Source organism: Monodon monoceros, unplaced genomic scaffold, assembly GCF_005190385.1.
Source record: "Monodon monoceros isolate NGI ecotype Baffin Bay Population unplaced genomic scaffold, NGI_Narwhal_1 Super_Scaffold_4, whole genome shotgun sequence".
NCBI classification, from domain to species: Eukaryota; Metazoa; Chordata; class Mammalia; order Artiodactyla; family Monodontidae; genus Monodon; species Monodon monoceros.
Window position 1 is genome coordinate 77181884 of NW_021703781.1, and position 12360 is coordinate 77194243.

The window sequence follows — 12360 nt, forward strand, 5'->3', positions numbered from 1 at the left end:
CCAAGGCCTGTTGTGTTCTGGATGCTTTTCTATCAGAGAAACCTCTATCCTTCATGAAGCATTTGACATTCGATGATTGAATCACAGGGCTGGCTGTACACTGAGAAGTCATCTGGGCGAATTCTCCCTTGCTCTACGCTCCCCATTCTTTTCTGGCAGAAGGGAACCCCAAGGGAAATCACCTATCTGGAGGTATCAACAACAGCCAGCCACCACTCTCTTGTACCAGTCTTTGGTTTTCTGATGGGATCATGAAAGCCCCCTTCACCGAGGTGCTGGGTTAGTCACCACCACTGTGCGCCCCCATGATGGAACTGCCGCCCACGCGGGGCTGGATGCTCCTGGCAAACAGGCTCCTCTGTTGTTGATCCCTGACCCTCTGTCCTCACTTCTCCAGCTGTGTGCTCACCAAGGGGATGCTGGGTTTGGATCTGTTTATGCCATTTGTACTCACCATTGAAATGATGTGATTTATTTGAGTGTTACATAAACCGATGAGATACACTGGAGGCAAGAGAGAATTATTTCTGTGGGTTAGATGTTTTGGACAGAGGAGCTTGCTACAAAGTACTGAGTGTGACAAAGGGAGGGGCACATCGGTGCCCAGAAGGACCCTGAAATCAGGTTCTGTCACGAGACGGTGTTCTACCTCAGGAAAATGGGTGTGGTTCGTGGCAGGTACCTTGGAAGTCCAGTGGGGGTGACCACGGGCACAGAAGACATCTGGGCCTCGCCTCAAAAGATCGGCATAACTTAAAATCACGTACATTGTAAGACAATTATATGATTCAAATTCAAATAACATGTTTACGTTTCGGATTTCTCTTTTGACTGGTGTTCCAGTTAGTGAACCAGAAGTGAGCTTTCTTTCCTCTCATCTGTAGTGCTCAGAAAACTCTTGCTAATGTCAAGAACCAAACCAGTGTCAAGAGTAATTGTTAAATTTTAACAGTTATAATTTTAAATTATATCCTATATAAAGTGATAGGAAAACTGGGAAACAGAATTTGACTAATATGTTTGTTCAACTTGGTAGTAATATAGAGACCTCTGTTTGAATTCATAGCAGGAAGACTGCTTTTTGGGGCAGTGGGAGTCCGGCTGAAATGTTACTAGTAAGCCTTCTGAGTAACTTCTCTTTGCAGCAGAAGTTGGAGTGTTGGGAAATTTTTATTGTTGTTATCACTCTGATGGGGGGATTTTAAAACACTTTCCCGAAAGAGCGATCTAAAACTCCACTTCTTCTCTAGTACCGCCTCTCCCGGGATGCTCTGAGCACTTAGAGAGGGGGCTTACTTACTGTAGGGTGGCATGGCTGTAGAGGCCCCCACTGTACACAGTTCCTGAAGATGCACAGTCCCTGCAGTCACATCTTTGATGACAAGGTCTCTATGAAGAGACACGCATTTCCCCAGTTTGCAGGAGATGAGCAAAGTGGTCGCAATGACTCAATCCCTCTACCTGGTGAGTGAGTCTTACTGAATTTTGTCAAATTCTTGTGGCGCTGGAATTCCCAGTTCTTACCATAAATGGGCCAGTGGCCTGTGTACTGGGATTCACACAGATCGCTGGGTGAGCCATGTCTAAACTGTAACCACTCAAGGCTAATTCCTGTCCTTCACAGACTGTTAAATCACTTTAAACATCACTTTTTTTTTTTTTTTAATGTAAGTTGCTTCTGGATTTAGAGCTAAATTTATGTAAATTACTTCAATTTACATTGGAGAGTGTCCTAATAAATTCTTCTTTCAGTCACCCACAAAATGTTAAGTGGGTTTACATCATCAAGCTCACTCTTCGCGACTTCTTTGGAAATCTGGGTTCACTTCGACTCTGTATAGCATTGGAGACTGGAGGCGTTTTAGCTCCCAGAGGAGCAAAAGCTAAATGGTGAGGGTACTTATGCCAGGAGCTCTCAGTTCTTCATTTCTTTTCCTAATTGACTGGTTTAGTGAAAGCATTTTTTTCTTTGAAAGCATTTTATTTTATGTCACTTACATCCCTTCACTGTCGATTCAAAATTGTTTCGCATAATATGGGTGTAGTAAAAAGATTCCCACCGACCAAACTTCTCTAAGTTTGTATTTGGAGTGCTTGACGTTTTTTGCCTGGGCGCTTGGTTTTCACCTCCTTGTTAATAGTGGAGAGCAATCGGGCATCTTGGCCTGCTGGGCCAGGGCTGCTGCAGGGGACCCAGGTCCCTCTGGGTAGCCAGGAGGCCTTAGCAGTTTGTGTGCCTTTTACTAGATTGTAACCAGGCCATGGTTCCTGCAAGGCAGGCTTTCTCAGTCTTGGCACAATTGACAGTTTGGATGGGCTGACTCTGTGTCATGGAGGGCTGTCCTAGGCATTATAGGATGTTAGCAGCATCCCTGGCCTCTGCCTAGTAGATGCAGTAGCACCTCTCCAGTTGTGACAGCTGAAAGCATCTCCCTCCATTCTTGCCAAATGTGCCCTGGGAGGCAAAATCTCCCTGGGTCGAGAACCTCTGCAGGACGGACTTTTGCTACGGTGGTACCGGAGCTTGTGTCTGCCCTGTGGTTTCTCCTGCTGCAACCACACCAGTCACCAGGTGACCCAACTCTACTTTTAAAGAACCTGGGGCCCAGTCTGGGATGCTCTGTCTGGATTGGAGATGTGATGGACCCAAGACTGTGTGGACTCAAGCTTTTTGCCATTGTTAAGACATTTATACCCTCTCCCTGTCTCTACCTTCTTGATAGGAGGGTGGTAACTTTGAAGGTCTCTTTAGAAGGTGGTTTTTGGTTGAGATTGGCGTCCTTTATACAGTTTTAGATGTAAGACTGTGCAGCTTTTTCTTGTTGTTGATAATTTGGCAAATCAAGTAAAATTGTTCTTCAGGCTTAATTTTAAAAAATGAACTAAATCATAACATCTCTTACTGCTCTCATCTTTTGCTTACGAAAATTACATTTCCAAAAAGAAAAAATAAAAAAGACAGTAACCTCTCTGAAGGTCATGACCATGTCTTAAAATCCTAAATTACTGCCAAAAGCCTAACATGCTTTTTGCTTGTTGAAAGTTTCTGCTGTATTCTTGTCAATGTGAGTAATCTAAACGCACTTCAAATTGAAAAACAGGAAGACCAGCCATAGGGCTCTAGACGGGGGCTTATGCCCCGAGGGACATAAGTGCCACAACCCTGGTGATTCCCCAGGAAATAAACTGCACACTGGGTTTTTCTGTGGTATTCCTAGCACATACAGTGTGGTTTGCAGCCTTTGATCTATACCATCTGAAGGTCTTATATTTCACAGCCGTTACGGAACACACAGTACAGTGTTCGTGGCTGTCGATTCTGAGGGAGCAAGCCATCGAACTTACACCGATTTTGGAAACACTGCTAAGATACATTTGCCAGATCCATGGGTTCAAGCTCTCCCTCATCCCGTGATTCTGTATGTGAGGTTGAGTATTTAGAAGCAGCCTAGAATTCTGGTCAGGAAAGGTTCTTTACTTTCTGTCTGATATAATCACCCCAGCATGATCCCAGATGATTCTTGCATTCGTGGGTAAACATCATTTGTCACTCATAATAACAAAGTGGGAAGAGGAGAACGTTGACATACCTATAGATAATACATGCACTGTTCCTGCATGTGTCACAATTAGCTGTGTCTTGCCCAGTCCGATATGAAAGCCTACAAGATAAGAACAGGAGAGCATTACACGTGGTGGCTGCTGGCTGCTGGCTTCTCTAGAGCACACAGCTCCAATCAGATTCTTTCCCAATGCCATTGCTCGTTATGGTAATAGAAATCGATCAGTGTGTTTCCCATTTTGCTCCTGTCTCTGCATTTATTGTATACGACCAATGCAACCTCTATAGCTGATACTTAAATTAAATCTAGGATGCGAACATAAACTACTGGAAGAAGTAAATAATCTGATTTTGTTATAAGCAAAGGGAATTTGGGATGTTTCAGTGCAGCTTGATCTTTATGGTGTTTAAAAGAAACTTCGATGGGAAACCAACCCCAGATCTTCTGACTTGTTTCTGCCCCACCACCCCTCGGCCTGCGAGAGGAGGAGTCTGCAGACTGGGGTCCTCAGGCGAATCCCACTCTGAGCCAGCAAGCTAAGAGTGAATTTTACATTCATAAATGGTTGAGAAAGATTGAAAGAATAATAATATTTGGAACACGTGAAAACTAATGAAATTAACTTTTCAGTGTCCATAAATAAAGTTTTAAGTTTTGATAATAAAGAATAGTGAACATTTTTACGTTAGTAGCTACAATACCCTTGGTCTGCAAATCCCAGGATACTCACTCTCTAGCTCTTTAGAGAAAAAAATTTGCTGACTTATGTGGTAGAGTGTCGTGCTGCATTGTCAATGCCTTCTGACACCGTCCCTGGCTACATTCTCTGGTGAGTTCTGTCAGCCCTATGAGACTAGACGTTTTTAGGAGGAGAGGTAGGGGTGCTGATTCTCTTCCCATTAACAGAAATAACCTTAGAGTATTTTTTGGAGTATATTCTGGAAGGTTGTATAGACTTAAGGGTTTGATGAAAGGATTTTCTTGACTCTTTCTCAGCCCAGTCACCCCAAGAAGCTAGTTTTGGGGAGCTTTCATAATGTTTTTCCTACCACTTTGGCCGGCCTTCCCTCTCTGATAGTTTTAACGTGCAGGCGTATTTTATTCTGAATATTACTTTGTGCTAAGGGACAAACGTGCTAACCAGAATCTGTTAAATCAGTGGCAGAAGAAAAGCTTCCATCTGAATTGGCTCATACATACTTCGGGGGCATATTTACGTTTGGAGAGTGACTCAACATAATAATAGTGCTCAGAAGGTTTTCTGTCAACATGGATAGTCGATATTTTATCGCCTTCCCTATGTAAACTTCTCTTGCACGCATCATGGATTTTGAATTGAAATTAACTTTTGTTTTCCTCATTATATTTGGTGTTGCATAAACATTTGACAAAAGGATTTTCCTATCCATGCCACGTTGTTGCAGTGAGCTTTGGTGAACTCGGACTTGACCTTTGAGTTCTGTGCATTTCATTTATTAATCAAGTGACAATATTCTGTCCTAAAGTGTCGCCAGTCAGTGCCTGTGGCCCATGATATTCGAGCCAGAGTTGGAGTCACTGTGGCTGCGTTTGTGTTGACCTCTGTCCCCCATTTCGGACGCCTTTGGATGCCCACTTGGGGTCTTTTCCTCTCCCCTGAGCTTTGTCAGGAAGGGAACAGGGAAGAGCTTGTGCATCACACCTTCCTCTTTTCCTTAGCCCTTTCCTCCTGATGACAAGCCCCAAGGGTACATTCCTCCTGAACCTTCCTCCCTGGCTCCAGATTTGTCAAACCCATACCAAAGGTCCTCTGTGTTAGACATTGACCTCCATTCTCCCATGCCTTATTATATATAAAAGGCCTTTCTCCATCCCACTGATTTTACTGGAGCTCTGTCCTAAGCTCATGTCTGACCACGGTCATTTTGTATGGTAAAATAAGCATGGTACTTGAGCACAAGTCCTGGCAATGACATGTTTGCTGCAGGACGTGTCTGTCCCGCTGTTAGGCTGGGCTGCAGACGAGGGACAGCTCCTCTGTGTGTTCGTTGGTGTGTGTTAAGCACCAGCCAGGGAAGGGGATATGTAATAGTTTTCTGTATGCCCTAGTCACATTCTAAAGTTTAGGCTTTTAAAAGAAAACAGACGAAATCAAGGGCACTTCCTAACCTTTATTTGAGGGGCACGCTTACTGGGCTCTAAGGAAAATCCGACTTCCATGCTTGCAGAACTTTCCTGCTCGAGACCTCAGGAAGAACCTGCATCAGCTCTCATCGACACCAACACCCCTTCCTTGCCCAGGAGCATGGAGTTCCCAAGTGTCTCACTTACATTAGTGCCTCGAGTCCTTGAATTAATTACGCAACCTCATTTTACAGAGGAGAATATAGCAACACTTCAGGTCTGGGATCTCATTATTCTTAGACCCCAGGCTTCTGATGCTCCGTGATGCCCTGCTCGAACCCTGGGACCTGTGTTCTGCACTTTGTATGATTGCCACCTTGGGATAGTCAATGAGTCCAGCACTGACAGGACAGAGACTTCAGGCACCTGAAACGCACAAGAGAACTCTCTTCCAGGACCTTGGGGTTCTTCAGTTATAAACTGCTCTTTTTAAAGCCCTTTCTGAACAGACTATTCTTATCACTTGGTAAAAAGCACGCATTTTTCCCCTGTTACAATCAGTAAGCAAATAATGATTAAGTGCCATTAGGTGTCAGACATTATTCTGGCTACTGAGGAGACATTTTGGAATAAGATTGTGTCCTTGTCCTCGAAGCTTACAGCAGAGTGGGAGAGCCAGACAGGCAACACATGAACACATGAACGAATGAATGAATGGCTTTGGATACGGCTCATTGTTAAGGAAATGTTGTACGGGTGGCTTTGGCTAACCCCCCCGAGGATCCTGCATTTGGAATGAGACCTGGATGATAATGAAAGAGCAGTTAGTCATCTCCAGATCTAGAGATGAGTTTTGCAAACAAAAGGGCCATCACTTGTGAACATCGTCATGGGAATGATGTTGGCATGTTTGCAGGACAGATAAAAGGGCCAGTGTGGCTAGAATATCTGGGGCACATGAGAGAGGCGGGAGGTGAGAACAGATCCTATAAAATAGGAAGCTCTTTGGACATTGTTGTAAATTTAATGGGAAGCCACTGTAGAGGTTTATTTATACGTGGATGACAGAATGACATGGAACCTATTCCTCCTAACCTTTACTCTCACTCCTCCCTTTCTATCACATCATTTGCATTCAATTTCTTTTTTCTCCCTTCTTTGATTTGTAGCCCAACCTAACTCACACAATCCTGAGATACAGTACGGTTTGGCTGATGCCTGTTGATTAGAATCGAGTGAGTCATAATATCTGCTTTATAGAGTGACATATCTGTGTGTGGTCCCCGCTTTTCTAGCTAATTTAAATGACAATTTGGTGGTCCTCCATATTGCCACCATGTGTGAGAAGTGTTTTCAAGATCTCATTGCCACGAACTATTCTTGGGAAGACCCTTCAGGATGTTTCCATGGTTTTGTTAAGGACCTTTCTTTTTGAAAGGATTCAAATCTTTGGAGTCCAAAAAGGTAGTTCATAAAGATGGATGTCAGTGAGAGATTAATTTGTGGATAAAAGTTAAAGTGTTGTCCTTGTGTCATATGGTTAAGTCACAGGCTGCCTCCAGTAGCTATTGTTAATCAAGGTATGTCCACTACAATTTTATTAAGCGTGAGGGCGTTCTTAGTAGAGGTCTTAAACTGTGTAACCCCTTGTGCTTATTGCTTTGATAATCCATCTAATTGTCCCTGGGGCTTACAAAATGTAGGGTTTGGCTTCGCTGATGATTTTATGGTCACATTAATAATTGTGTTGCAGAATCTGAATAAATGTGTTCTCCAAATACAGACAAAACAGATAAGTCCTTTCTACAGGACAGGGAACACAAAGTGCCATTATGGAATGTCCCTATTTTTTCCTTCTCACTTGGAAACAAGTCATAAAACCCATACTTGGAATGATTATCTTTCTGGATTGCCATTGCCAAAAAGAGAAGCGATCCAAAAACTCTGAACTGCTGGAGCAGATGCTTCTCCGGTGACAGTAGGGCTAGAGGTCTTTTGTGATTGGAAGTTTGGAGAAGAGAGAGCTTAGATTATTGACGTCAAAGCCACAGAGGGAGAACATCTTGGTCCAAAATTATAAATTTTCTGTCTTGCACGTTAATTGCTACCTTTATAAAACTCTCTTCTCTTTTGTTTTGAGGAACCTATACCTTATATAGGTTTATAACCCCACGCCTGTCACAATGCCTGGTACACGCTGGGTGTTTGGTTAATATTAATTTATTAACCAAATAATACAGTCAGTCTCTGTGTTCTCATACTGAAGTCCAGTAACAGACAAATCTAATGAAAAAAATTCTGAGTGCAAAAAGCATATGAAGAGCATAAATTTTGAGAAGTTCTGATTCTCACTTTCTGGTGTAAACCTCTTTGGACCCCAGCGATAGGCACGCTCACTGCAAACACGGATGTTTTAATGCACTGATCTTTGCAACACTTGCTATTTATCATCTCACTGCAGTTAGTTGCCATTTGTCAATGTTCTGGACTCAGCGTATATTACTGTGGTGGGGGGAGGTGGGGGAGTGGAAAGCATAACATTCAGCACCGCGGACAGCGCCAAGAGTCCAGCCTGTTCCACTGACCCTCTTGACTCCCATCCCCCCAGATCACGGTCCTAACCCAGGGACCATTTCTGGGATCCTGACCCTCTCCTTCCTGGATGCCCTTTGGACACTCATTGGTCAGGGTGGGCTTTACTGAAAGGTAAAGGAGACTAGACTTCAGTTATGAAATTAATAGGGATATAAAGAGGATGGACTTTGTGGAAAGCACATGGAGGGGTGGTTGTTCTTGATTTGTTAAAGCAGAAGGTTTTGCTCAAGCTAATTTTACAAGGTAGTTTTGGTGGAGTCCAGTATGAGAGTCATTTCCACTTCCGCTTTGTAGTGAAACAGATTTCTTCAGAAGACCTTGCTGTACTTTAAAGAAAGTAAAATGAGTGTCCTTTATCGAAGACAGCATGGAACTCTAGTTGGGGCACCCCCATTCAAAGAAAACATCAGATCCTCCTTTCTGAGTGGCCTAGAATTTTCAAGTTTAACTCAGAATGTGGTTCACCAGTTTCTCTAGCTACCTTTGGCTTCTGAGGCCATCTGCTCCAATTCTTTAGTTGTCATTATCAAAAATTCCTGAAGGTAAAAATATACTTTTGTCCACTTGTATAAAATAGATAGCATTGGTGACAATTTTGGGTCTGCAAGTCTTCAGTTAGTCCTGTTGCAGATCAGCAACAAAAGAGGCAATGAGGGATGGGATTTAAAAAACAGAAACGAAGAAGGGAAGGCAAAGGGCAGAGCTCGTGTGGCGGTTCTTGTCACAAAGCCTTAGGAATGATCAGCGAAGGAGGATGTCTGCCAGCTTCAGCCTGAGCTGGACCACAGGTGTGTCCCGGGAGGCAGGGATGGAGAGCCGGGGACAGGGGGGACAAGGCGGCATCTGCTTTTTCATGAACGCATCACAGGGAGATCTAAGAAAGCAGGGCCCTGGGTGGTAGGAGAGGGCGCTGCAAAATATCACAGGTCACCGGCAGCTTTCTTCCTGGCTCCACGTCCAAGTGGCTCAGTGTCTCTGAGACCTTGAAGATGGGGCCTGAGAGTGGAGACTGACAACCCTGTGTCTCCAGTCCAGCCCCAGCAGAGAAAAATTGTTTGGTGGAAAGGTCAGGAAGGGGAAAAAAAATGTCTCTTACTGTGCCTGCTCTCAAAAGCAAAGTCTGACAAAGTTATAAGCAGCTCAGAGAAGAGTGGTTGGCAGGTGGAAGTAATTCTATGGTATTGAATTGTAATCACTGGTACTGGATTACTGGATTGGCTTTAATGTGCTGTTTCTCCTGCCACATCTCACAAAACTGCTTTCGCCAGAAGATCTTTAATTGCCCATGGAAAAATCTCTTCTCACATTCCCTGGGGAACTGTGAATGGAGTGTTTGGTTTTAGATTTCAGAAAAGCATTCTCCTCTCAGCCAGCATCACCAGTGTGTAAGCATGCACCTGGAGGGGCCCCTCCTCCACTTCCACTTTGGGACATAGAGCAGGGCGCATGGCACAGGACACACAGCACAAGTGACCCCATTGCTAATTTGTGGGTCTCTTAAATGACATGGTGATTTTCAGCAAGTTTAGAGCTCTTAGCGTGTAAGCAAAAGACGTGTTTGGGTAATGTGCAAATCGGGGCGTGATCCTTTAATTGGGGTCTTCAGAACACTCGTTACATAGGGTATTGAGTCACTTTGAATTAACTCAAAGGTATGTGTTAGGCCCTCTGCTCAGACGTTGTTTGCTGCAACAAAGAAAATGGCACGGTCTCTGCTCTCAGTGATCATTTTATGCCCTTGTTCAATTTATTCTCCTAATTTTGATCTCTCTTGTTCTTTCAGCCTTCTCACTTCATCTTCTCACTTTTTTTTTTTTCCGTCCACGTTCTAGGCCAGGTGTGTGCTCCAGCTGTGCCCTCTTGATAACTGAGCCATCATTTATGGCAGCATCTTAAAGGGCTTTTCCACTTAATAGTCTCAAAGTGACATTAATTAGAGGCATAAAGTGATACCACTACTTTTTTTTTTTTTTTCTTTTTATTGGTACGTGGGCCTCTTACCGCTGCGGCCTCTCCCGTTGCGGAGCACAGGCTCCGGACGCGCAGGCTCAGCGGCCATGGCTCACGGGCCCAGCCGCTCCGCGCCATGTGGGATCTTCCCGGACCGGGGCACGAACCCGCGTCCCCTGCATCGGCAGGTGGACTCTCAACCACTGCGCCACCAGGGAAGCCCGAAACCACTACTTTTGTTAGGGGAAATTAAATTTCAAAACTAGTCAAACTCAGCTGTTTTCCGCGACCGTCTCCTATGTTTTAAGCCCACCTCTGGCAGTAGTTTTGGCTTGTTCCTGAGTCTAATTTCTCACTAGGAATTTGCCAGATTATGCCCTGCAACTGTAGTTTAGTTCCTATATCAGCTGTTTAGTGGCTAAAGTGAATGTAGACTTTCCCCATATAACCGTGGAAACTCAACTGTATCTGTTTTATTAACTTGAGCTATTGAATGCCAGGATTTGGGGGACATCCAGTTTAAGTTCGTTAAAAAAATATGACGCCAGTTTTCTTAACAAACGCCAAGAACACCCATTGGTCAATAAAAGGCAGTACTGGCTTTCACTGGTGATGGTCTGACCAGGTCCCTTTTTCCCAGTAGCTGAGGGGAGCCGTCTTGTAGCCAGCGGCAGACCTGCTATGTTAGGCTGGGCAATTCTTTGTTCATTAGTGGCCTGGAATCCCCAAGCTGACAGAGCAGTGTGTTTGTTTTAGAAACTGAGGTTGCAGTTTGAAGAACACAGACCAACACTGACCCCAGATCTTTTCACCACCCCTGCTTTCCCCTGCCTCAGGGATGTCTAAGTGGGCTGGTTGTTGTGAAGCCTTTTTAGAATTCTGCACCGTCACTTGCTCTTCAGGTGCCCTTTGGCCAGCTCTCAGTGACTTCTCCTCCGCCAGCACTCCCAGCATTTGGTATCGTCATGGCGTGCTTTGCCTTTTTCTTTGTTTGCCCAGCCGACATCTGGCTTGCTGGTCACAGGAGAGGTGGAAAGGCTTTGGATGCATGGAATGATGAATGAAAGAGCAAATGAAAAATAAAGTTATTTGGGAAGGCAACTTTGTCTCAGTCGAGCTATGAGGGTTGGTTTGATCTCTGTTTCAGTGGAACTTGACAGCTCTTGACATTTAAAGAAAGCTTTAAAAGACTCACTTCCATGTTTTCTGTTTATTGCCCTGAATATGGTAGAGCAGTGACTGCACTAGTTTCTTGGTTATAATCACTACATTGTTTGTATTTAGAGAATTTTAGCCAGCAAGCATTTATTCTAGGACCCTGGTTTCTCTGTTCTCCTGCTCTTTTGCCTGTAGATGTGAGGTCAGGCAGTAAGGCCATTCTCATTAACTACCGGTTTCCTCTGTTTTTAGTTTCGTCTTCTGGACTTCTTTTTGGAGGAAAGGGCTCTCATTGAGATTGAAGGACGTCAAATCCTTCTTTCCACACACACTCATGCGATCCTCCTGAGTTTGAATGTGTGTGTTCCAGATGTCGCTTGCAGAAAATAAGAGTTGTTCTGGATGGAACCTTTAAGGGAGATCCATTTTTGGAGTCCTGTGTTAGAAGAAATAATCGCTCTACAAACTTGACTGTTAGATTTCACAGCATTCTCTGTTGAGTCTCAGTACAGCTAAAGAAACTTGAGGGCTGGCCTGGGAACTCCAACACCATCTATGATTTTGGCTTGTTGGAAATTGTGCAGAGGTCCAAACAAGTTACTTAGAAGTGATGTTTTAGAGCACAGCCCAATCATAGCTTGAGCTGGATCTTTCTTCTTCCCATTAGTGTTACCCTTACTTAATTTTTTCCACTAGAGGGTGAAGTTCTCAAAATTGTACATGTACCATTCTCCCAGAGGCAAGAATTGAGATGTGGGCCCTTGAAGAACGAGCTCTCTGTGTAACCCCGTGTGAGCTGATTAAACACATCAGGATGGTTTTCAGTAATCCTAGTTATTTCTGTGTAGTGCTCTGATTATAGACTTTCAAGCACTTTGCTATAGATTAGCCAGAGTAACCAACTGGCTTTCACTGTGTTCGCGTGTTCCGTCCACGGGCTGGTTCTTGTTCGCCAGCTCTGTGCGCGGCCCTTTGCTGGGGAGCAGTTGCT

General features: G+C 44.2%; 2 protein-coding genes across 10 annotated transcripts in view; one reads left to right on the forward strand and one right to left on the reverse strand.

The window, feature by feature from the left end:
• Positions 1 to 12360, forward strand: part of DOCK1 (dedicator of cytokinesis 1) — a 528766-nt gene that overhangs the window by 226102 nt on the left and 290304 nt on the right. The gene's annotated exons all lie outside the window — the stretch shown is intronic.
• The window catches only part of INSYN2A (inhibitory synaptic factor 2A), a 37465-nt gene that overhangs the window by 12667 nt on the left and 12438 nt on the right, over positions 1 to 12360 (reverse strand). Inside the window, exon 2 of the mRNA XM_029245567.1 lies at positions 3591 to 3662. Within this exon, the coding sequence (XP_029101400.1) occupies positions 3591 to 3662 (72 nt within the window). The remainder of the gene's footprint in view (positions 1 to 3590; positions 3663 to 12360) is intronic.